The following is a 26,411-nucleotide window of genomic DNA, read 5'->3' on the forward strand; positions in this document are numbered from 1 at the left end:
ACAAAGTCTACAGCTGGCGCAAAGCATTCATCCTGGCATTTTTTAAACCCACACTGGTCCATCAGATGCCAGATAGAGAAGTGTGATGTCACTTCACAGAACACATTTCCTTTTCTCCAGAAATGAGATTAATGATAAACTATTGCAAATGAGAGCTTTTGCGCATGACTTGAAATCTTTCACCATAATACAAGAAACAATAGTCGTTAGTTTCGATTGCAATTACAATAGTTCCTATACTCTAGTATACGAACAGTCGTAAATAACGAATGAACGATGTTTACATATACCGGAAGATTTGCAAACGATTAACAATGATTTTTGGGTCAGCTTATTATAATATAGAAATATAATAGCTTAAATTCAAACGCTATAACAATGTTTTGCACAATAATCTTTCAGTGTAATAGTGTCCTTAGCATTGGTGAGTTTTATGTACTATACACCGCAGTGCCTGGTGACCCCTCTCTATCACTTGATGTGGTTTCCACTTCATGGTTGAGTTGCTGTGGTTCCTAAACGCTTTCACTTCTCCACTCACAGTTAATGATGTAAGTTCTAGAAGGGAAGAAATCTTGTTAAAAGTCTTGTTACAGCAATAATACTATGACAGTACCACGCTCTTGAGAACTTGTAAAAGGGGACTGGACTGGTAGGGACTGGACTTTAAAGTAAATGTACCATCAGGTACATCGCTTTAAGATTTTTACATCAATAGACTGGTGCCGGTGGGAAGATGCTGGTGCACTGCAGCCTGAAGCACTGGCCCGCCTGCCCCCAGAGTGACGATCGGCCCTCCGCTTTGTGATGCGGCTTCATTGATTGTAATAGAGCGGCGTCATAGAGGGGCGGGAGTTTTGCCATTCTGGGGGCGGGCCGTCCTACCTCCAGTGCTTAACCCCTGGACGTTGCCCGGGAATAGAAAAGCGCCATGCGTGGGAAACGGGCCACGGGCCAAAGAAAGGACCACTGCATCGGCATCCCTGCAGTCTATTGATGTAAAAATCTTAAAGCGATTTACCTGGTGGTACATTTGCCTTAAACACATAGGGCAGTAGGATTGAATAAAAAAATATATACCCAATACTTCTCTGTCCATATATTGTATATAAACATCATATGAGAAACTTTCTGTGTGTTAGAGGTATAAAAAGAAAAAACTAATTAAAAAAACTATAAAACATTTCTATTTTCTGGAGAGAAGTGAAAAAACAAGTAAAGTTCCAGCCGTGTTGGCCGTCAGCCACATCCTAGCGTAGTGAAGAGGGGTGAGGGGGATGTGAACGCTCAGACTATTATCTTTTCACACTGCTTTGATACATGATGTGTAAAGGCTCAGGGTCGTCTGTTGCATTTGTAGAGTAGACTAAACTGACCGCATGGAGAGTGCAAATAATGGAGAGCACAATACTGTGTTTGTCCAATGGGGTTCATTGTCCATTACGAAGATTGGACCGCATCCCACTATATTCCTGCCTTATATTCATACTGATGATCTATAGCTATGTTTTTTTACTAATTTATTTAGTCTTTCTTTAAATAGTGTACTCATTTTGATGCATTGTTCTACTTTATCATACACATTTTGTAGATTTATATTTTACACACTGTATTTTAAAGGGGAACTTCAGTGAAATTTCAAGTCTGACACAGTGCTCTCGGCTGCCACCTCAGTCCAGAGTAGAGATGAGCGAACCTGGAGCATGCTTGAGTCCATCCGAACCCGAACTTTCGGCATTTGCTTAGCGGTGGCTGCTGAAGTTGGATAAAGCCCTAAGGCTATGAGGAAAACATGGATATAGTCATTGGCTGTATCCATGTTTACCAGACAACCTTAGAGCTTTATCCAAGTTCAGCAGCCCCCGCTAATCAAATACCGAACGTTCGGATCGACTCGAACCCGAACCCGGTTCGCTCATCTCTAGTCCAGAGCAGTAGCAAATTCCCATAGAAAATCTTCCTGCTCTGGACAGTTCCAGACATAGACAGTGGTGGCAGCAGAGAGCACTGTGTCAGACTGGAAAGAATACTGCAGTCTGCAAAACATACAGCAGCTGATAAATACTAGAAGAGTTGAGTTTTTTAAATGGAAGTTATTTATAAATCTGTATAACTTTCTGACACCAGTAGATTTGAAAGAAAAAAATTTAGCCGGAGTACCCCTTTAAGTGTTTTTAACCTTAGTCAGCCTTTTGTTTTTTTGGGTGTAATTGTACCTGTTTCTCAATAAAGCTCATTTATATTACAATTATTTTTTGGTGTGACGGTTTTGCCTACATTGCGTATGTTTTTTTTCTCTTTAGTGTCGTGTAAAATAGGGTACACTGGTTTACATATAGACCGCACGGTGGAGAATGACTATATGACTATTATTATTAATCCAGTAATAGTAATTCTTATGTCTTATTTTACAGTCTGCACTGGAACGGACATGAAACTGATCCGCCCGTACAGCTATCAAAACCATTACCAGACTTTGCGGACTCTCTATCAGGATTGTCAGGTTATCCAGGGCAACCTAGAGATCACCTACCTGAATGGGGACGATGATGTGTCTTTTCTAAAGGTACATTAATTGGTCCTTCTTATAGTGTAACCAGATATTCACTGTAAATGGATTATTGCTATAAAACAGGGATTGGGAACCTTCGGCCCTCCAGCTGTTGCAAAACTACAACTCCCATCATGCCGGACAGCCTTTGTTGAGGTTTTGTTTACATGTCCGGGTCTTTCTGATCAACTCTTTGTGGGTGTTTTTTCCCCCCATTTATATGTAAACGTCATGTTTATAGGGTAAAATGTTCATGTGCAAATTGTATGTTTAAGCCATGATCACATGGCTTTTACATGGTCATGTTTGCAGGGTGCTCCAATGAAGATGTGTTTAAACGATGTTACATATGCACATATGTAGAGGTTATGTTTGTAGGATGTCACGTGTAAATAAATAGGATTTAAAGGGGAATTTCTTTTTTCTTTTAAATCAACTGGTGTTAGAGTGTTGTATAGATTTGTAATTTACAGGACATACAGCAGCTGGTAAGTACTGAAAGACCTGAGATTTTTAAATAGAAGTAAATTACAAATCTATATAACTTTCTGAAACCAGTTGATTTGAAAGAAGAAAAAAAAAAAAAAAAAACGCCGCAGTACCGCTTGAAGAAGACAGGAAATTATATGGGTACATATATTAAGGCCGTGTATGCAGATTGTTACATCTGAACACGTGCCTGTAAAATAAAAATCTCAGCTGCCCCCAAAAAAGACTGTGAACTGAGGTCATAAACCACATTTACTGACTCATAGACCCGGAGTTCATGGCCACAGGGTGTTAAAGACTGTCTGCTGTCAGTTTATAGACTACCCTTATTGTCTGGTCTAGTGCAGGAGCACCAAAGGTTCACAGCCTGGGCGACCTGGGCTAATGCAAGGTGTAGGTAAGTGAGGCACCCACATAGTATGGAATATTGAGGCTACTGGGCCTGTTGTGTTATTGTAGGGACTTTTGTAACAAAACAAGAGGAGCTGAGAGGATTTATACAAGTATAACTATAATTTATTAATTTAAAGGGAACCTGTCAGCAAGACAATTCAATCTAATCTTTCACCATCATGTTATAGAGCAGGAAGAGCTGAGCAGATTGATATATATCTTTATGGGAAAAGATTCTGTATAACTTGTAACATGTTGATTGAAATCCCTGATCATTCTGTGATAAGGAGTCCAGTGGGCGGTATCACTCAATGGACTGGACTCTTTAGGCTACGTTCACACAGAGCAAAAGGGGCGGATTACACGAGGAAATATTTCCGCCTGAAATCAACTGACGCTGAATTCCGAGCAGAATATAAGCAGAATGTAAGCAGAATCCCTGCGTATTCCGCTAGGAAAATGTTCAGCTCGTAATCAGCTCTTGACAAATTCAGCGAGGAATCCGCGCTGAATCCGCGCTGAATCCGCGCTGAATCCGCATGCATTCAGCGCTGAAATTCAGCGAGTATTTGGCGAGTAAACTAGACTATACCAGAATATATACTAGAATCCTCCTCCCCCCCCTTTTCTCCCCATTTCCGCGCTGATTCAGCGCGTAATTTCCGCTTGTATTACGCTTGTATTCCGCGCTGAAACAGAAAATGAGAGCCCCATTGATTTGTATAGGCTTCCGCTAGCGGAAGAATGAACATGTTCATTCTTCTGGCGGAAAGCGGATTAGTTCAGTGCGGAAATTCCACCGTGTAAACTGCAGAGCAGAATTTCCATTCAACACAATGGAAATTAGCTCTGCACCTATTTTAACGGCTGAAATTTCAGCGCTGATTCAGCGCAGAAATTCAGCTGCTTTTGCTCTGTGTGAACGAGCCCTTAGCATGGAAACATCAGAGATTTCAATCAATAAATTACAAGTTATACTGAATCTATTACTTTAAAGATATATATCGATCCGCTCAGCTCCTTCTGCTCTATAACATGATGGTGATAGCTTAGGTAGCATTTTCATGGAGAGGGTTTACCTTTAACCCCTTGCCGCAATATGACATTTGGGGAATGTCATGTAATGCATGTTGCGTTTGGGCAGCGGGAGAAGGCTGTCTTACACACCCTCCTCCCACTGCCACTGCCTGGAGGGGAGCCGCGCTCCCCCGGGCAGCTAACCCAATAGGCGCCGCGGTCCATGGGACCGCAACGTGTATGGGGAATCTGGAGGGAGATGTGCTCCCTCCGACCCCCCCAATGCATCTGGGCTGCTATGGTTAGAACGATCAGGCTCCTGCACTGAGGCAGGGGTCTAATCATTTGAATGAGCTGTCAGTGTTCTGACAGCTCATTCACTATATAATGTGCTGTAATGTATTGTATATTTACCTGCAAAAGTTACACACACACAATAACATACATACATACATAAATAAACAAATAAATAAATAAATAAACCTCTGTGACATAGTATAATGGCTAGAAAAAAACTGAAATAAAAAAAGGCCCCAGAATTCACCAGTTCTCTGTCATGTCTGCGGCCTATGGTTGAGTCAGGTGACGCACTGCGGCCACATATGGGTGATTTCTAGAAACAATGGAATAAGCGGAATAAATATTGAGTTCCATTTCTGTTAGTATTTGCTGTGTTAGAGGGAAAAATGGATTAAAATGGAATATCTGCCAAAAAAAAAATACAATTTTTTAATTTCCCGTCCAACTTGCTTACATTTCTGCCAAACACCTAAAGAGTTAATAAACTTATGAAATGTTGCTGTTTTTACAGTGGAGGGATTTATGGGGGTAACTAACATTCAGGCCCCACAAATCCACTTGAGAATTGGTCCCTAATAAAATCAGAATTTGAAATTTTCATGAAAATTTGAAAAATCGCTGCAAAATTGCGAAGCCCTCTAACATCCTAAAAAGTAAAAGGACGTTCACCAAATGACGTCACCATAAAGCAGACATGTTGTAGATGTTGCAGTAATAATTAGTTCATGTGGCATGACTATCTTTCTTAGGAAAAGAGAATTTTGAATATAAATTTTTTTTCTATGTTTAGCACAAATGTTGTGTTTTTTACAAAAAACTACTAAGTGTATCAACGAAAGTATACCACAAACATAAAGAGGAATATGTCACGGAAAAACTATTTCAGAATAACCGCGATAGTTAAAGGACAACTCCGACGGGACCCCCCACAAAAAAAAACCAGACACACACAGACACCATACTCACCATCCCTCCGGTGACGATCACCACTCCATTCGCCCGCCGTCTGCCTCACCGTCACCTGCCTCCGCCGTCCAGCGATGTCTCTTGCTTCCGGGTCCATGAGAGAGAAAAGGCTGCCAGTGCGCTTGCGCACCGGCATCCTTTTCATTGGCTGGAGCGCATCACATGGCTTCCAGCAAGCTCAGCCCACCAGGGCTGAGCAAGCTGGAAGCCATGTGATGCGCTCCAGCCAATGAAAAGGCTGCTGGTGCGCATGTGCACCAGCAGCCTTTTCTCTCCCATTCACTCTCAATGAAGACGCCGAGGAGGAAGAAGACCCGGACCGCCCCCAGCTCTGACATCGCCCGACACCAGAGAAGAGGACCGTGACGACCGTAATAGGTAATGTATATATTCTTTAACTTCCGGGGTGGGGGGTCGGGGGTCGGAAAGTGGGGGAAGGGGGCCAGACCGGGTATTTAACCACATTACAAAGTTATATAACTTTGTAATGTGTGTTAAATAAGCCCAAAAATTTTTTCGCCGGAGTTGTCCTTTAAAAGCATCGCAGAGTTATCACTACATAAAGAGAGACAGGTCAGATTTTAAAAATAGGCCCTGGGCATTAAGGCCAAAACAGGCTGCGGAGGCAAGGGGTTAAACATCTGCTTATCCTGGGAATTGGAGTCCAGTGGGTGGTCCTACTCAGTGATTATAGAAACAGATCGCTGAACTCAGGGAGACCAGCCAAACGACAACACTGCCGGCTGCTAGTGAAAGCGCTCAATGCAGTGAAGTCCTAGGTGCATTGCCCCCTGGGAAACATGAATATGCAAAAGAAGAGCCTGTGGAGCCTCATTGAAGAGTCTCAAAACACAGGACTAGCCAGATATCCCTCCGGGATGGACCCAGCCAAGGGGCTGGCTCCTGTTAGGAAACCACCAAAACCACTGTATTAAATGGCCCTATAAGTCAATGTAATGACAAGGGATAAACCAAGGACAGGTATCCATCCACAGACAGCTGTTTCGGGGTGTTGCCCCTCATCAGTGTGGAGCAGGATTCTGGCTAGGTGGGAGCAATGTCTAGTAGAGCCATAAGAGAAACAAATTGCTGAACAAGGGATAAACCAAGGCTCCACAGGCTCTTCTTTTGCTACTCAATGATTGGCAGCCTTTCCTGTATGAGTGTGTTTCCAGAGAGAATTTTATATACCTATATATCACTCTGCTCAGCTCCTCCTGGTCTGTAACATGCTGCCTGAAGATTGGTTTTCATTTTTGATGGGACAGGTTCTTTTTAACAAGATTGGACACCCCTCCATTCAATTATTATAAACGTGCCATTGTTATCATTCTGGATTCAAACAATTTGCAGCCCCTTAAGGACATCTAAAATGACATGTTGAGCATAGTAGCACTCTGTATGATGTAACCCGTTATTGTCATTTTAGGACATTAAGGAAGTTCAGGGCTATGTTTTAATAGCACGCAATCTGCTGAGTTATATCCCCTTGGAGAAACTGCGCATTATCCGTGGAGCTCAGCTCTATCAGGATCGGTACGCCCTAGCAGTGCTGTCCAACTCACAGCCTGGAGGAACGGCTGGCCTGCGAGAGCTGCGGATGAGGAGTCTTACAGGTGAGAAGTGCTTGTAAGCTTATGTGAAGTACTGCTATATCCAGCTACTGTGGATTATACTATGGTATGTTTATACCTTTGTAGGATCTGTAGCTGAACTTAAAGGGTCACTGGTGTTTTATCAAACTTTTCATAAATCAATTGTACAAGCAAATGTACGAAACATTATAATATATCTTATTGGATAAAAATGCTTCTTTCTCCTTTTATCAAGTTTCTCCCTCTCTCCAACTTTCAGTCACATTGTTGACAAGATAGACTAGTGGATCAGGTTACGGGCTGCCTATAAAAGTAAATGGCCAGAGGAAGGAGCGATGAGGGACATGGGAGGGGGAGTGAGTTTAGAAAGGAGAGAGACTGTAAATAGACTATATAATTAAAGGGAATGTGTCATCAGAAAATGACCTATTGTATAAATAATGATTGTAAGTAAATGTATTTATTTATTTAATTATTTATTTAAATGTATTTTTAAGGAATTTTGGGGGCAAGTTTTTTTTCTAATTTTTCATTTTTCTATCTATATTATAAAATAATCCTGACATTTTGCAGTTTTCATTCTCACCTTTGGGGCTAAAACTAAGCTGAGACTTGCTGTTCTGTCTGTGGTGATAGGAGGAGGCTTCTGTAAAGTGATCTGTACAGCATTGAAGTGACATGTGACTCCAGTAGATAGAAGAGACAATAGCAGCTCCCTGTTAAATTAGCTCTTCACAGGTCATAGAGTGTGCTCAGTAATGTTTTACTTTTATCTCAAGGGGAGTCTGTTTATTGTCGTCTATGTCCATGAGGCTTGCTGTAAAGCGTGTCACCAAATGCTGTTAAAAACAGCCCAGCCAATATGGCAGCCCCCATAACAATGTGAAAATAGTGAAAAAAGTTTTAGTATCTGGCTCTAATCAGAAAAAGAAAATCTAGGTGACACATTCCCTTTAAGGTGTCCTTCACATTGGGTGTAATTGCAGATCTGCAATTACAGACAAATTTATATCCCATTGGGATGTGCCTATTCACACATCCACAAATTCTGTGGATCCATGATGTGTATACCAATAGAAGTCTATGGGATCTGGGGTTTTTTTTGTGGATGTAATGTCCGCAAAAAAAAAAAGAGTGTATCCGAAATTCTATCTAGTTTCTATCTATCTCATTTTGACCATTCCTCATTTCCTACTTATTTCTACAGATTTGAAAAAAAATATGAACAATACAGATGATACTATGGATGTACTACAGATAAATTTTTGGGGATTGGGGACAGAAAATTGTAGACTCAAAATATGGTCCACAAAAATATACTGAAGTGTCATTGAGGCCTAAGGATAGGCTCTTACCTCATGGCTTTCTTTACAGCTTAGATTGCTCACTACTGCTCTATAATGTCCACTATTTCTTAGGGTGTGCTATAAAGACACAGTACAGCTGTAGGCCATCTTCTGTGTGTGTGCAGTATATGAGAGACATTAGATGCACACAGGGCAGCTTACTTTGAAAAGGTACATGAAAAGAGAAGAGGGAATGTCATTTGAAATATTAGAATTGTGGTCAAATCTGATCCAAGGAGAGAAGGGCTTGTTTAACCCCTCTTACTGTATCTTCTAGAAAACAAGGGCATCTAAACCTTGGGCTGGTTCCCTCTTTTTTTTTTCTTTTGAGAGCAACATGTAATGCCCCATTTCTCCTGCAGGGGTGCTGTAGGAAAAGTTTTCCGCACAGATCTCACATGATTGTTAAGGGTCCACAGGAAATCCAGTGATTAGCTTATCATTAGGAAAGTCTTAACAAACAAACTGGAGGCTTCATTATACAGTATACTGTAAGGCTGACTTATACAATGTAGCATTTTTTAAAAATGTATTTGTTTATTTCCGCAGAGATCCTAAATGGTGGCGTGATCATGGAGAACAATACTCAACTTTGCTTTCATAACAGCGTCAAATGGCAGGATGTCCTGAGCAAGAGCAACACTTTCCATAGGGACGTGGTACTACAAAGTGGAACTCGTCCTTGTAAGCAAAGATGGCGGAGTCTGGGGGGGGGGGGAGGGGGATTGGTTAGGGGCTGTAGCTTAGCTGAGATTGTTCACGGCAAACAATCTAAAACAGGGATGGGGAACCTTTGGACCTCCAGCTGTTGCAAAACAACAATTCCCATCATGCCAGGACAACCACAGATATAACATTGGCTGCCCAAGTATAATGGGAATTGGCGTTTTGCAACAGCTGTAGTGCCGTAGGTTTGCCACCACGGAATAGAAAGACCATCTAGTATATACAGATCACTAAACATGTATATGTGGTTGTAACCTGTATGTACGTTTGTGGACCATTGGTTCTTAACTGGATGAGTTGTATGCAGGTTAGTGATGGCGGCATAGATAGTAGCCCAGAACAGCACGATGTGGTAACATTATACATGGAAGCTGGTGGGAAGGTGGTGACTATCCTTGTTTCTCTCTTCTCTTGTAAGGTCCTCCATGTTCAAGTAGCTGTGGATCTTTACCCTCAGGAACAGTAGGGGCATGCTGGGGAGAGGGCACCGAGAACTGCCAGATATGTGAGTACCTGGGACCTTATCTTCCGATGTGCAAACATGATGAAAACATGATCAAAAAGTATTACAGTGGATTTCCATGTCGACTTTCATCACCCACACTTTGAGTGGTGGCATATCCGGTACACTATTATAATATTGTGACATAAAATGCAGTAGCGGCCAAGGTTTGTGACCTCCATTCTGTTCTCTGTGCCAGTGACCAGCATTATCTGCCAGAGCGGCTGCCAGAGGTGTAAAGGGAAACATTCCAGTGACTGCTGCCATGAGCAGTGCGCCGCCGGATGTACCGGGCCTAAGAACACCGACTGTCTGGTGAGGACACATTGCACTTCTTGCTCTTCGTATTTACCTTCATTATTTTTGCACATTTTCTATATTGTGTTATTTTTTAAGGGAACTATTCCTAAACTCCCCACCAATGGCATGACTGAGAAGAAGAAGTTTTGTGATGCCAAGTGTCTGCTGGGCGTTGCTTAACCAATAAGGTGTCCTAGGCTTCCAGTAGTAATGCCTCTCAATCCTCTCCTCTGCATCTTGTGATATCCAGGGGACCGCACCTGCCATTATTCAAGAGTAGAGGGGATGGGGTTTAGGAGGGTTTGTAGCTAAAAGCTCAGGACACTTCACAAGAAACGCCCAGTGGACACTTGCCATCATGTTTGGGACATCCCTCTATAAGCTAGAATGGAAAATATTTAAATTCCGGCTATGAAATGGCTTGTTCCTATGTACAGTATATATCAATCCAGTGAAAAATAGCTGTAAAATGTTGGAAGAAAACTGTTACTTTAAACCCCTCATCTTCTTATCCTGGACATACTGTATGTTTAGTTCTACAGCTAACCATGGCACAAAACTGTTTGGGTTCGGGAATGTTCTCCAAACCCGAACACTTGACATTTGACTCCCCACTTCTGCAGAGGAGTTAGGCCTCTCAACACTACAAATAAGTAACCTGCACACCACCTTAAATGGGCACTTAAAAAAACTTTTGACATGACCTAGAGTTTTGACCAGTTGCCAGGGAAAGTGTGCGCTAAGTTCTTCACTCCCTGTTTTGCTGCAGGAGACTCCAATGTAAGTCTATACAGCTGTCTTCTACAGCAAGACAAGATCTCAGAGAGGTGATGTCAGGACAGGGAGTTATGGGCAGGACAAGACAGGGGGCCCTAGGTCTGAACCCACCCACTGTCCCTACCTACTTGCCTCAATCAGCCCTAGGCGGCCGCGGACAACCACAAAGACGTTCCCTATACTGAGTATGTGGAACACAAAACGAGACAGACAGACAAACACAATATCGGATAGTAAACAAGCCAAATCAGAACCAAACGAGCAACACAGTACAAAGTCAGCAAACAATCGGATAGTCAAAGGTCAGGCGGGAGGTCGGATAACAAGCAAGCAAGCAGAGGGAGTTAGGAAGGGAATCGCAGGAATAGACACAGGGGAGCTGGGACTAGGGTATTAACCTAATAGCCAGCTCTGAGAAACTCCTTCAGCTTAGTTTTATGCTGACTAAGAGCCCGGTCCGGATCCTGATTTGACCGGCGCTCTGATCTCCCAGTCTCCAGACAGGCAGAGGAACAAGTCAGTCAAGAAGCCTGCTCAGCTGCAGTAATCAGATCTTTGCAAGGCTCTGGTTAACTCCTACATTGCCGGATCCAGAGAATCAGTCGGGTGTGTCACATAAATGCAAAAACCAGGCCCAGTTCACACCAGGTTACTGCCTGATCCTGACAGGTGGAGAGTGAAGCACTCAGCCCAGTGCTTCTCCTGACTATATATAAATCGATGCTAAACATTCAGACCATCGCTAATCAAAACTGTTGACATGACTTTTTTTTAAAGTGACAAGAACACTTTAAAGGCAACCTGTCACCCCCCGTGCCGGGGTGACAGGCTCCCGACTCCCCGCTACAGCCCCCTATACCCACCTGATCCCGCTTCTGGATCTGGTCAGGTCACGGACATCTCAGCCGCTGCAGCCCGGTCCAACGAGTGCAACGCTCATAGAGAATGACAGGAGAGTCCGACGCTCCGTCATTCTCTATGAGCGTTGGACTCATCTCTCAGCACGTGCGCCGGGCTGCAGCGGCTGAGATCTCTGTGACCCGACCGGATCCAGAAGCAGGACCCGGCGGGATCAGGTGAGTATAGGGGGCTGTAGCCGGGGGTCGGCAGCCTGTCACCCCGGCACGGGGGTTAAAGGTTCCCTTTAAGATATATGTGACAAGGGGTCTGTTACTAACAAGCAACCTAAATACTATTTCTTTCCCTCCAGGCCTGTTTTAATTTTAATAACAGCGGCGTATGTGAGATGCACTGTCCTCCTCTTACTATATATAACCCAACCACCTTCCAGACAATTGTCAACGTCAACGCAAGATACACCTTCGGAGCAACTTGTGTCGTCAAATGTCCTTGTAAGACATCTTCATTAATTGCTATTACTAGTGTGCTGGTGGGTGACGTCCATTAATGGTGGACATTATTTCCACAGTAAAAAAAAATCTGTACTGTTATACAGAATAAAATAAGAAGGTGGATAGGATTTGGGGTCTATGGTAATTGAATGGTTCGATTACAAATGGGATATTATATCACTTTGTTTCTGCTACTTAGACAACTACTTGGCCACCGACGTTGGTTCGTGCACTCTTCTTTGCCCACATAAAACTCAAGAGGTCATAGTAGGAGATGTGCAGAAGTGTGACAAATGTGACAAGTGTACTAAAGGTAAGTGACTGATATTTCCTTCCAACATTCGGTGCTAAGGTGTCATGCACTTAAAGGCGTATGGTCTCATGGCTTGGTATTGCCTGGTATGGAACTATACCTTGCCTCCATGTGCTTCTGATTTCTCATTATGGTATATAAGCGTTTTCAAATGTGCAGTTGATAAAACTAGTATCTTCTATCATCTTGTTCTATAATGCCTGAAGGCCGCAATGGTGGAAGTCCAGTAATGAATAGCTGTCCATAGCTGCAGCCTCTTCTCTATCATTTAGACCAGGGATGGGGAACCGTTGGCCCTTCAGCTGTTGCAAAACTACAATTCCCATCATGCCTGGACAGCCAAAGCTAAAGCTTTGACTGTCCAGGCATGATGGAATTGTAGTTTGGCAACAGCCGGAGGGCCAAAGATTCCCCATCCCAGACTTAGACGTATCAGAAAAAGCTTTGAACCCTGTTCTTCCTCAGTTTGCGATGGACTCGGAATGGACTTCTTAAAGACAACTCAAGCCATTAATTCTACCAATATCAAACACTTTCGTGGATGCAGCAAAATTGTTGGGAACCTGGTCTTCCTTGCCGAATCCTTCCAGAGGTGAGTGAGAGCTTTGAGTAACATCACTTTCCATGGGGGATCCAAATCTATGGAAAGGCTTTGAGTCATAGATATTTTATGCACATATTATAACGCAGCAGAATCCACATTGGGTTGGCTTGTTGGATTGGGACTCCAGTGGGAGAAATCTCATCATGTGACTGTATGGACTGATGTCTCTCAATAGTCCTTTAGATAAATAGCTAGATAGCTAGATAGATAGATAGATAGATAGATAGATAGATAGATAGATAGATAGATAGATTTTATCATTTCACATCAAATCTATCTATCTATATATTATATCACATCATATCAATCATATGATGTGATATGATATGATATATAGATAGATCATGCAACAGATCCAGGACAGCATTGTGGCTTCCAATATAAGCAAAAGCCACAATGCAGATGTGAACAAACCCTTAAAGGGGTTGTCCCACCATTGAAATGTATCTACTATGAATTCCAGTGGCAATCAATAGACATCAGTCAGTTACTAGGTGATCATGTGAGCATTGGGGTTCATTGAGGATTTGGGCACCTACATTATGTTGAGTGTACAGTCCAAGCCCTGCGGGGGCTGGAGATTCCCGTCCAGAGTATTAAATTGCATAGGTGGCTATACCTGGCAGTGATTGTCTATTAATGGAGTGTGCTGATTTTACAGGGGTCCAGATAACACCACCCAGCTGACTGAGGAGGACCTAGAAGTCTTTAGGACCCTGGAGGAAATTACAGGTACCTAATTTGGATGTTTTATAGGAGTTTATATAATGGGCAAGGGATTCAGTGCTGAGTATAAAGTCAATAAATAACTCATAAATAACTCAAATAAATCTTAGGAGCAGTGGAAGCAGATCTGGTCCACAATCATCAACTTGATGACTTTAAGGCTGGGTTTACACTACGTTTTTGCAATCCGTTTTTTTGCGAAAAACTGATGAAAAAAATGGATGCAATTGTGTGCATCCGTTTTTCATTGACATCCATTATAAAAAAAATGGATCAAAGCGGATAAGTTTTTTTAACGGACACAAATATTAATATTAATATTTTTTGTACGCTAAAGATCCGTTTTGATCCGTCTTTTTTTTTTATAACGGAAGTTAATGGAAAAATGGATAAAAACGGATTGCAAAAACGTAGTGTGAACCCAGACTTATTTCTGTGCTGTGTGATACGCTGTACATATCATTCTCCATTCCACGTCTCTCTTCTTCAGGATATATCTACATTGACGCATGGTCGGATGCACTGACTAGTCTCCGAGTGTTTGAGAACTTGCGGGTGATTCGGGGAAGGCTCCTATATAAGTAAGTACATTATAATGAATGTGTGCTATACTGAGGGTGTTCAGGCTTATGTTGGCACAGTCATAACAGTTGTGTTGGGCGAGTAAGCACCCGGTTAGGAGCTTTAGGAGGTGATAGGTACATTTGTTACTGGTGATACTAGGACTGTAGAACATACAACCATCAAGTTATATGTATATTGTCTCACCTGGTTGTTCCTTTATGTAGAAATTCTTAAGGAAATGTTATCTTGTGGAGCATGATGCTATACCCATGTCATTCAATACAATACAGCATGGAACTTCTTAAAGTGAAATTCTGCACTTTATCACATCTTTCATCTTGTATAACTTTACAGTGGAGCGTATTCACTGGTCGTCCGCAATCTTTCCATCTCGTCTCTCGGACTGCGGTCCTTGGTGGAAATCAGCAGTGGACTCGTTCTCATTGAGGGAAACTCTAACCTCTGCTTCTTGGATACTGTCCCATGGCCAAACATTTTAAAGAATTCGAGGCAGGCTGTTCTGAAGACTGGAAACAAACCACAGACTACATGCGGTGAGTCTTGATACAGCCAAGAGGAGCACCTTTACATTTCCTTACAGTCCTATTAGAGTGATTATCAACCAAATAGGCCAATATTGTCTGAAGAATGAGCAAACGCTCGTTTGTTGGCTAATCGTATCATTTTAAGGTTAAGAAATGTGCGTTGGTCAGTCACATATTGCACTCTGTAATAGGGGATGTGCAGCTGATGAAGGGAGAAAGTAAAGGGCCTCACCAATGGCCCAGCAGTTGTTTGTGTGGCCCTATAAAACCTACGTAACTTCACAGCATCCTTGGAAATTTAATCCGCGAGAGCTGGATACATACTGAATTAGACACATATGTTCCCTATGCTGAATTGCCAAAGCCCAAATCAGGAATCCTAATGGGTAAACTCGCCTAGAACCTTAAAGTCCTTTGATGTAATATGACCTTCTACTTTTCAGAGGACGATGGGCAGATATGTTTTCCTCTTTGTGCCAATGCTGAGTGCTGGGGTAGAGAAGCGTCCCAGTGTATCCGGTGTGATGGCCTGATGCGTGGGCTTGACTGTGTGGATTCTTGCAATGTTGAGGAGGGGTGAGTGCTACTATCAGGATCTCCCTGAAATCACTTATAAGAGTTTCTTTACTATACTTATTGACTAGTTTTCTTTGCAGGGAGCCAAGAGAAATGATCAATGGAAGCCAATGTATAGCATGTCACCCAGAGTGCATGCCGCAGAACGCGTCTACTACATGCTTGGGCCCGGTGGGTGCACCACAAGCCATCTATTACATGCATTATACAGTATTGTGGGGAAACTATAACCTAAGACCTTCCTTTACCTTACAGCAAGCAGATCAGTGTGTGGAATGTGCACATTATAAGGATGGAAGCACTTGCGTTAACCAATGCCCAAGCGGGAAAAAAGTCGACTCCTATGTGCCCATTTGGAAGTATGCAGATAAGGATGGCATCTGCCAGCTCTGCCCTGTTAACTGCTCCCATTCGTAAGTGAAACAATCGTGACTGCTGCATAATTAAAACAATGGATTCTGATAGGCTGATCAGTAATAGTGACCAATCTCATTCATATAATATCTATTTGGGGTCATCATCTGGAGTAGAAATGAGCAAATAAAAGTTTGGGTTTGCACATACACGAACAACTGCCTGAAAAACATGAATACAGCCATAGTCTGCGCCCACCTTCTTCAGGCAGCAGGATTCAAATGCTAAAAGCTTGCTGAAAGTTTGGAGCGAACCAAAAATTTTGGCAAGTTCACTCATCTCTGGAGTATCTGGAGTATGGTTTCACCCCGAAGATCAGATAATTCTCCTGCAGTAGCCAAAGGCATGGTATTAATGGTGGTCAATGGAAATAGCAGGTCCAACAGAGCAAGTTATAGGGGGAGATCACCCATTAGATTTCCCTCTACAATGGAGTATTTCAGTATCCAGTATCTAAACAGAAGTTGCTGTACTAAGACAGTCACTGTCATCACTTTCATGATGCCTGAACCACCAGTCATTGCAACAATAGCTTCTGCCTGCCCTGTCATCCCTAACGTATATACCTCTCCCTATACTCAAACAGGGAAAGATCTATGAATCAAGGCTGGTGGGGCATGTAGCAGGTGTCGGGGAGCACCTCGATGACTCATGCTTCAGGCAGCATGAAAGTGACGACAGGTTCCCTTTAAATAGTGTTAAGGTAATCCATTGGTTCAGCTATCATATTCTGGTGTTTACTGCTACAATGGCAGTCACTATCATGGGAAAATAATTTTAGCTACAGTAGGAAATTTTCCAGCAAATCCAATAAGTGGCAGGGTGAGTAGAAAACCATGTTAAAATTTTTTTTTTACACATTGAAAAAAGAAAGATAAAAAATGGGCAGCTTGTCTGCAGCGTTATATACCTGAAGATGTTGGTTAAAATGGTCTGTTTCCTAAAAATAGCGCCACTGTATGGGCTGCCTCTGGTATTACAGCTGAGCCCTATTCAAACAAATGACAAAGCATGAGTGGGACAACTCTTGAGTAGAGATAAGCCATCCTCGAGCATGCTTACGTATGAACCCGAGCATGCTGCATTTGCTTAGCGGTGGCTGAAGAAGTTGGATGCAGTCCAGCACACCTTAGGACTGTATCCCACCTCTGCAGCCACAAGTGTGAAATGTCTGGAAGAAACTCGCCGTGTGCAATCTCACCCTTTAAAGGGTCGTTTTTGGGAGTAAAATGTCTGTATTTAATCATAGGTGTGATAAACAAGACGAGAAGGGGTGCCCCATCATTGTGAATAACAGGTGAGTACCTATACACTATGTATGATATCAGAGATCCTCCTTAAGTCCATGTATGTTATTCTTAAATTCTGCATTTCTTTCATATACAGTCAAACGTATATGATTGTGGCAGTTGTGGGCAGCGTCCTACTCTTGATCACGGTTGCAGTCATCATTGTGTTGGTCATCAGGAGAAGGAATCAGCTGAAGAAGAAACATACCTTAAAGCGCATACTTCAGGAACATGAGGTGCGAGGGATAGGTCCCCTTGTGGTCTTGAATAACACCGATGAGTATCAGACAAGGCCTTCTTCTCACTCATTTTACTCTTCATCTAGCTGGTGGAACCTTTGACTCCCAGTGGAGCAATGCCTAACCAGGCACAGATGAGGATCCTCAAGGAAACGGAGCTGAAGAAGATGAAGATTTTAGGTTCTGGGGCATTTGGCACGGTGTATAAGGTAGGAACATTGATTTTCATAAAAGAATATTTCTTCACTATTCAAGGACATGGATCTAATTGTCAATGTGCAACTATTTTAGGGCATATGGATCCCAGATGGTGAGAATGTAAAAATTCAGGTGGCAATCAAGGTGTTACGAGAGAACACATCTCCGAAAGCCAACAAGGAAATCCTGGATGTGAGTATTGTTGAAGGGTTTATGTGGATGTGTGGCATTTTAATTATTTTACCATATTTCCAATGGAGACAAATAATTTAAAGGAGCAATAAATGTAAAGTATGTCTGCAGTCTCCGTAAACCTTACCTTGATGTTAATAAAGTTCACACGGCACCAGTATTCATACATCATTCACCTTCTCAGAAATGTTTAGGTCTTCTACATCTATATGTACATGCATACCCCAGCAGACATTGCTCTCTTGTTTCTTCCAGGAAGCATATGTGATGGCAGGAGTGGCAAGCCCTTATGTGTGCCGCCTGCTGGGGATCTGCTTGACCACCACAGTCCAGCTGGTTACTCAGCTCATGCCATATGGATGTCTGCTGGAATACGTCAGAGAAAATAAGGATCGTATTCACTCCAGAGATCTTCTCAACTGGTGTGTCCAAATAGCCAAGGTAAGTTGAATATGTATGGATGTCTTCATCTTCACTACGGCATGGTGGTTCAGTATGGCAAACAGTTTCATAAATGTGCCACTGACTGAAATATTTTTGCCAATGCCAGGGGATGACATATCTAGAAGACATCCGCTTAGTGCACAGGGATCTCGCTGCAAGGAATGTTCTTGTGAGGAACCCTACGCATGTAAAAATCACTGACTTTGGACTTGCTAGATTGCTGGATGTGGATGAAACAGAGTATCATGCCGATGGAGGAAAGGTAACTGGCCAAAGATGGCTTATATGTTCTGAGACCTGGGCATATAGTCATTCTCATTCAGTTTTTAAATAACCCCTTTGCTTTTGAATGTTCACCACCTTTCATTGTTAAAACCAACAATGGACTCTAACATTTCTGCTACTTTCTGTTCTCTAGGTTCCTATTAAATGGATGGCTTTGGAATCCATTCTACATCGCAGGTTCACCCACCAGAGTGATGTATGGAGCTATGGTGAGAAGTGTTACGTTCAACAATATCCTTGAACATTATATGAAAAATTGCTAGTGCATCATCGTTATCTGTTTACAATGTAGGAGTTACTGTGTGGGAGCTGATGACCTTTGGGGCCAAGCCTTATGATGGGATCCCAGCTCGAGAGATTCCAGATCTACTGGAGAAAGGGGAAAGGCTCCCTCAGCCTCCTGTGTGTACCATAGATGTATATATGATCATGGTGAAGTGTAAGTAATGGTGCTCTTCAGATTGCAATCTCTTCACTCCCACAATTTTACAAATATTCCACTTCCATGTTGACATCTGGTGTTCTTGCTCTTTAGGTTGGATGATAGACTCGGAGTGTCGGCCTAAGTTTCGGGAGCTAGTCACTGAGTTTTCCCGCATGGCTCGAGATCCAAGCCGCTTTGTGGTCATTGAGGTATACAAGTAGGGTTGTGGTTACAGTAACAGATAGCAAGGTTAGGGCCCTATTACACCTATTGTTTGGTGTATTAGGTCACCTTAAAGGGCAAAGATCAGCTGACATGCACTATGACGGCTGATCATGTCTAAAACATGACCTATCAAAACGAAGATAGTAATGGTCTGCTGGCCGTTGCTCCATGTAATAGTAGTATAGGCAGCAGACTGCCTCTATCTTCTATAGGCCACTAAGTGATCTAAGGATCGTCCGGGCAGCCTCTTTGCAGGATGTCTGTGCATGTAATAGCACAGACAGCAAGCGGGGAAAAAGGAGCAAGTGAGCAATGACCAGACAGGTCGTGCTTGCTTGCTCCTTAATACCAGGCCGTGTAATAGGGCCCTTACTCTATCATCCAGAGCCCTCTAACCTTCTTTGACTTTCAGGATGAAGAGCTCATGGCCCAATCCAGCCCTCTGACTACTCAGTTCTACAGTGCTTTGTTGCAAGAAGCGGCCATGGACGATTTGGTGGATGCTGAAGAGTACCTGGTTCCTCACCAGGGATTTTTTGGATGTGATGAGACAACAGTGGAGCATCGTAGTCGAATATCATCTACAAAGGTAGGAGGCCACTTCTCTTAGTGTCATGTTCAGTAACTCCATACAGGTATACTAGATCTTCCTTTTATTGAGGGTTCAGCTACTGATTCTCTGAATAGTATAGTAATGACCAACTAAAGCTGGTCATAAAAATTAAAGGGGTGTCCAAAGGTGCTGTCACTCAGTCACCTCATCTTCCTAGTTCTGAGAAAAGTTGTCTCAGCAGAAACCATCCCTCAGCCAATCACTGGCACTGCTGAGGCCAGTGCATAAATGGCCAGTTTCTGTAGAGAACATACAACTTATTACAAGGAATAAATCATGTTGAGCAGGGAACCGGGAGACGGCCCTAGGCATTCACCAAAAGTTGGATTGGATTTAGTAAGAAGATCCATGGTTTGCCCACGGATTGAGAATGGAGTTCTCTTCGGTGCTATGGTGTCACAAACATCACTCGGCTCAGAGAGATGTGAACGATAGCTTCTTTATTTTATTCTTTAAAGCACAACGTGTTTTTCCTGGGTGCTAGAACCTCTTTCTCAAGAGTAGAAGACCGTATCATACATGTATGATACATAGGATTCCTGACGGACAACTTCCTTATTAAACCTTGCTTGTATCCTTGGTATTATACTGTATCCTACTCTTGAGAAAGGGGTCCTATTACCACGAAACACATTGTGCTTTAAAACATAGAATAAAGAAGTTTTCATTTACGTCTCTCTGACCCGAGTGTTGTGTGTGACACCATAGCACCATGGAGAACTCCATTCTTGATCTGTGGGCATACCATACCATTTAGCACTGAATCCAATAATGTCTAGTCTCCGGCTTCAGTTGGCTATTGAATTGGGCAGAACTAGGAATCTGGCTGCTTTGAGTGTCTAACATTCTAGCTCAATGTCAATAGGTTAGTCACCCCCCTTCCCCTATCTAAATGCTATTGCCTTACAGTGCCCCTTGCTGTTTGCTTTTATCTTTTAGCAACTCCTGATTAAAATTGGATGTCTTCAGACAACGCCTTTATAGATGGTCAATTTTAGAAATGAGTATGGGGCCGTCTGACAGAAAGAACAATTGGCAAACTGTATTTCAGCATAACCAATCCTTTCTTTCCCCAGCATATAAGTGCACACAATGGTTTACTATAATTTTCCATTTATTTTATTCAAATTTTATTTGTTTTCTAAACTTTTTCCAATTTTTTCTCATCAGAGTCAAGAAGAGACTCAGATAGACCAGATATTGATGGACGAACCTGGCCACGTGGAACCTCTTTTGTCTCAAACTTTATCACACAAGTCAGATGCCAGTGAGTCTGATGATCTAAGTGAAGGAGACTACGTGTTTGAACCACCACACCCTAAGGAAAACAGTCTTAAGCGAAGGTATTGTGAGGACCCCACATTTTTCGGAGGAAAAGACACAGTCGATGGAAGGGGACTGGAGATAGATGGCTGCTTTTCTCCAGGACTGCCTGCATACCCTCCAGGTACTAGAAGTAACATAGTTACAGAGTATTTACAACAATTTTTAGGGCCATTATAAGAATATTGATGGACAGTGGGCCATCAAAACCATTTTCTCTATAGGACCAAGGAGCCCCTGTCTGACATTAAGTGCTCCTGCATCCATGGGTAAATGGGTACAGTCAACACAGGGTGCATTTCCATGCTCTGGCCGCCACATGCGGAGGGCAAAGTGGCCTGATTTTGCAATCACACTTGCTTGGCTACTGGCCATCATATGTGGGTCTGCATGCAGCTGGCGCAGCATTAGGCCTCAGCCACAAGGATGTTAACAAATGGTATGAATCCACTAAGAATGTATGTCATCTAATACATTGCTCTGTACGTTTCTTATACAGAATATGTAAACCAAAGAGAACCAAGCAGGAGTCGCTCCGAGTTGAAGACACCAAGAACATCAGTGTCCACCTTGGAAAGGCAGAAAGGACAGCTGTGCCGAAACGGTTTGATCAGGGAGCCGATGAGTCCGATAGCAATGGCTGCTGTGGAAAACCCAGACTATCTTCCCCCTCCTGGAATGCACTTGCCAAACTCTTTCCCCCAAGCCTTTGACAATCTTTATTACTGGAATCACGAACTCAAAGCAGAAAGTGAATCTAACCCTACACAGAATGGATTTACCACACCGACAGCAGAAAACCCAGAATACTTGGGACTAGATGAGGCGATGATAAGGCCTCGGGATGTGATTGCATAAAGTAGCTGGGATTACGTAACTCGGATAAAAGGCAGCTGTTTATCAAAGAGGCATCATCGTATATAAGGGCATACAGTACAGCACCTGCTGTGGGCTACACAATCATGGCTGATGCATACACATTGGACAGAGGAGAATCTTCTGACCACTCTTGGGTTGTCTCTATAATCTAACATCCTGTACATTACACTATGTATAACACCAAATCTGCAGGTGGAGCAGATAGTGAGAAGTTTGTTTAATGCAAAGCAACTAATGTTAAGAGATGAACTGTGAATGCACAAAAGACACTTACAAGATGAATGTATTGAAAGGAGCTATATGGTAGATGTTTAGGTAACTTGTCGAACATCTATGATCACTTAATTTTTTTATATTGGTTCAAGAGCACTGATGGAGATAGACATCTGTCGTAAGGTGGATCATGCCAAGTCAGAGCTTATACAGGCTGGTGTATAGCCTTGGTTAGTGGAAACAGTATGCAGCTCCAGAGCGGAACCTTAGACTCCGTCCAGTACTCTAATAATATGGACTAAACAGGTCCCAATGTAGCTCTTCTGAACAGCTGAGGCATTGAGATCAGTGCCAGAATATATCAGCATTACAAGCCTAAGGGCTCATGCAGGCAACTATATTATAAAACCATTATATACAGCCCATAACATGATATGGGCCCATACTGTACTTGTAGATGCCCCCAATTTTATACAGAGGTACATATAGGTTTTATATGAAATCTATGACCTATTCCATTGCATTATGTGAGACAATACAGTGCCTTATCGAAACCCCACATGGCAGCACAAAAAAAGCTTAGGGGTTGGTAATACAGATCTGTCGTGACTCTATGCGAGTCCTTAGAGTTGGCAATGTGAAGATCGAACGTAAGGTATACATAGATGACCAATAAGGACTTGTTCACACGAGAATGTCAGAGCTATGATTCCTAACGGGATAGTTCTGTATTTAGTAAAAGAAAAATAAAATGTGGAAGGGAATACAGAGGTCCTCCTAAGGAAGGAGAATGGTTGAAGCTGCTGGCCATATGATGATCACTGTTACCAGTGATCTGCACATAGGGAAATACTGGGGAACGCACACTGTATCCCCTTCCTGTCCCTGGGTTATCGTGACTTGATGTGTTTTCACAAGAACCTGCTCTGATGGAGCCCTGTGTGTTAGACACCCAGTGCCAAGGAACTAGGTTCACTCAACTGGAACTTCATCTTGGATCTCGGTGATATCTATTAACATGAGTAGAAACCATCCTTTATTATGGCAAAGAGCGTTTAGTAAAAGAGGTTGTCCGGCACTAGGGAAAAAAAACCTCACATGCCTAATCTCCCACCATTGTTGGACGAATGGTGTCTGGTCCCCACTGAGTATCGATTTGTGGTCACAGTCTCAACACACAACAGGTGCAACCAGACAATAACTGGTTAAGTGGTCATATAGTCTGTTTCTCCAAAAATTAGCCCTACTCTGAAAATAAGCCATAGCATGATTTTTCAGGGTTTTTGGAGTATGCTTTAAATATATACTGTACTTCAAAAAATACACCCTAGTTATAGTCAACACCTCCAGCTCTAGTTTATGTTACTGATGTCATGGAGAATGGGCATACCGTAGTTCCCTACCGTAGATCCTTGATAAGTGCCCCGCTACCTCCTGTCACAGCAGCGCAAAATCTATGCGCTTCTGACTCACGACTCCTGAGTTTGGGTCGAACCTACAAATAGATTTGCTCATCCCTAACTGGTATAGTGTATAGGTAATGGTGAATTTTTACCCCCGGACAACATGAGTTCAAAAAGACAAAGCTGCTCTGTGGAGTACAATAAAAATAACGCCAAGCCATTTTTCAGAATTTTTTTTTTAAAACCCTGTCTTATTTTCAGAGAAACACGGTACTTGTGCTTAGGTGAGTACCTCAGTGGGCACCATTAAAATGGCAGTAGTGGGGGATCAGGAAGGTGAGGATCCCTTTGGGGCCTATTAAAGATTTCTAGTGTCGGAAACCTCTTCTACTTCTGTAGCGGTGGTGTCCTTACTAGATGTTTAAAGATTGCTTATTCCTCTTCACTTATTATTAATAATATTCAAGCCAATTACAGGAAGCCATTGTGCTGGATAACGTTGCTATATATCCTGCCTTATAGAAACGGTCCATGTAGGGGGTTATCCAGCGCTACAAAAATATGGCCACTTTCCCCCTACTGTTGTCTCCAGATTGGGTGGGGTTTTGAAACTCACTTCCATTGAAGTAAATGGAGCTTAATTGCAAACTGCACCTGAACTGGAGACAACAGTAGGAGGAAAAGTGGCCATGGTTTTGTAGCGCTGGATAACCCCTTTAACTGTTAGAGATGAGTGCAATTGGAGCATGCTCAAATCCGATCGTTCGGCATTTGATTACCGGTGGCTGAAGAAGTTGGATGCGGCCCCAGGGAGCCCTGGAAAATATGGATATGGCCTATGGCTGTATCCATCTTTTCCTGGACTCCCTAGGGCTGCATCCAACTTCTTCAGCCACCGGTAATCAAATGCTGATCAGACTCAAGAACTTATCTCTAGTAATTATGGAAATAAAGAGGCTTCTCCACCACAATTCTTTACAATATCTGATTAATAGGGCAGTAAATGTAAGAGAACAGAGCTATCGGACAAACTGTCTTCTAGGGATTATAAAAGGTTCGTAAATATATGTATTCCTAGCAGCCAGTGCAGGTCTGGTGCATCACCGACAACATAGAAGAAAACGACGGCCCGTCTCAGTCTTGCAGTATTAATGAAAGGTTGAGAACCACTTGGCAATTCTTCATTTGCACAAGTTACCCTCCATGTGTTTCTAGAAGTCTGCTGTATAGTTCAGTTCATTGTTTTTTTTTTCTACTGTAATAACACTACTGGTTGATCCAAAGTATTGTATAAAAGCTTTAATAACATTGCGTATAATATAAGAGTGACAGCTTATCTAGACTACAGGGGTTGTCCTAAATTAGAAATACATGGTGCCGGCCCAATCTCGGGGTTATGTGAGGTATTGCAGTTCAGCTCTATTGTAGTGAACGAGGCTTATGGTGCATTTACACAGGCAGATTAATCTGATTTTTTAAGCCAAAGCCAGGAACAGACCATAAACGGGGAACGGATCATAAAGGAAAGACTGAGATTTCTCCTCTTTTCAAATCCATTCCTGGCTTTGGCTTCCAAAATCTGTCAGATAAATCTGCCTGTGTAAACGCACCATAAGGTGCACTACGACTCACAACCTGTGGACAGACGTGTCACTGTTTTTGGAAAGAAGCAGCTAAGGGTCTATTTACACAGAAAGATTAGCTGCCAAATATTTGAAGCCAAAGCCAGAAACAGACTATAAACAGAGATTAGGTCATAAAGGAAAGCCTGAGATTTCCTGGCTTTGGCTTCAAATCTTTGGCAGATAATCTTTCTGTGTAAATGGACCCCAAGTTGTTCTAACAGGCTTAGAAAAACATGGCTGCTTTCTTCCAGAAACAGCACCCCACTTTCCTCGGTTTGGGAGTGGTATTGCAGCTCAGTTCTGTTGAAGTGAATGGAGCTGAATTGTAATACTGCGCACAACCTGAGGACAGGGGTGGCGCTGTTTTTATCCTGGATAGATAACCCCTTTAATTGCCAACAATATACGAAGGAATTGAATTTGGTCATTGTTGCTCCAGCTGTTTATGAGGTCAGTGCTCTCTTCTATATTTTTATGCCAAACATCAGGAAAGACCCCAAGGTGTTTCTTGATTGCTTCTTTAGGGATCAGTCTAAGCTGTCGGCAAAGAATATGGGATGGTATTCCGTCCTCAGAAACAGCCAAGAAGCCCTTCCTACTATACCAATGTAGTCACCACCATGTTCTTTCTACCCATCTCAATGACTCTGCCCACTGCACTATATACTTTGGGCATAGCACCATATTTACCCCCAATCACTGTAAATCCAACCTTGCTGCAAACTACCATGGGGTGTTTTTCAAAGTTTTGCTACGTGAAGTTTATTGTTTTGTATGAAGTTTGTATATTTTAGATTTTATATTTAGAAAGTCGTGTTTTTATAAGTCTACGTTTTGCCTTTAGAAAAGTTCTATTTTCCTCACAACGGCACATTTGTAATTTGGCGATGGGCGGCTACAACAGATATAATCTTGTTTCTACTGTATTGTACATGCTTTTAAAACACTAAAGAGACTTCCACTTTGATGTTACGTTGTACTGGGTTCATATCCATGTTTATTG

At 42.5% G+C, this 26,411-nt stretch overlaps 1 protein-coding gene across 2 annotated transcripts in view; it reads left to right on the forward strand.

Moving 5' to 3' along the window:
- Nucleotides 1–26,375, forward strand: part of ERBB2 (erb-b2 receptor tyrosine kinase 2) — a 64,127-nt gene extending 37,752 nt beyond the window's left edge. For both annotated transcript variants that reach the window (XM_069952274.1, XM_069952275.1), the window contains exons 2-27: nucleotides 2,415–2,566; nucleotides 7,146–7,332; nucleotides 9,207–9,341; nucleotides 9,802–9,888; nucleotides 10,085–10,200; nucleotides 12,173–12,314; nucleotides 12,514–12,627; nucleotides 13,093–13,219; nucleotides 13,893–13,963; nucleotides 14,448–14,538; nucleotides 14,876–15,075; nucleotides 15,510–15,642; nucleotides 15,723–15,813; nucleotides 15,898–16,055; nucleotides 17,306–17,353; nucleotides 17,443–17,581; nucleotides 17,671–17,793; nucleotides 17,876–17,974; nucleotides 18,230–18,415; nucleotides 18,525–18,680; nucleotides 18,837–18,912; nucleotides 18,996–19,142; nucleotides 19,239–19,336; nucleotides 19,765–19,941; nucleotides 21,136–21,412; nucleotides 21,788–26,375. In XM_069952274.1, coding sequence (XP_069808375.1) covers nucleotides 2,415–2,566; nucleotides 7,146–7,332; nucleotides 9,207–9,341; nucleotides 9,802–9,888; nucleotides 10,085–10,200; nucleotides 12,173–12,314; nucleotides 12,514–12,627; nucleotides 13,093–13,219; nucleotides 13,893–13,963; nucleotides 14,448–14,538; nucleotides 14,876–15,075; nucleotides 15,510–15,642; nucleotides 15,723–15,813; nucleotides 15,898–16,055; nucleotides 17,306–17,353; nucleotides 17,443–17,581; nucleotides 17,671–17,793; nucleotides 17,876–17,974; nucleotides 18,230–18,415; nucleotides 18,525–18,680; nucleotides 18,837–18,912; nucleotides 18,996–19,142; nucleotides 19,239–19,336; nucleotides 19,765–19,941; nucleotides 21,136–21,412; nucleotides 21,788–22,146 — 3,689 coding nt within the window. In that variant the 3' untranslated portion in view covers nucleotides 22,147–26,375. The remainder of the gene's footprint in view (nucleotides 1–2,414; nucleotides 2,567–7,145; nucleotides 7,333–9,206; nucleotides 9,342–9,801; nucleotides 9,889–10,084; nucleotides 10,201–12,172; nucleotides 12,315–12,513; nucleotides 12,628–13,092; nucleotides 13,220–13,892; nucleotides 13,964–14,447; nucleotides 14,539–14,875; nucleotides 15,076–15,509; nucleotides 15,643–15,722; nucleotides 15,814–15,897; nucleotides 16,056–17,305; nucleotides 17,354–17,442; nucleotides 17,582–17,670; nucleotides 17,794–17,875; nucleotides 17,975–18,229; nucleotides 18,416–18,524; nucleotides 18,681–18,836; nucleotides 18,913–18,995; nucleotides 19,143–19,238; nucleotides 19,337–19,764; nucleotides 19,942–21,135; nucleotides 21,413–21,787) is intronic.
- The last annotated feature ends 36 nt before the right edge of the window (nucleotides 26,376–26,411 follow it).

Source organism: Dendropsophus ebraccatus, chromosome 14, assembly GCF_027789765.1.
Source record: "Dendropsophus ebraccatus isolate aDenEbr1 chromosome 14, aDenEbr1.pat, whole genome shotgun sequence".
NCBI classification, from domain to species: domain Eukaryota; kingdom Metazoa; phylum Chordata; class Amphibia; order Anura; family Hylidae; genus Dendropsophus; species Dendropsophus ebraccatus.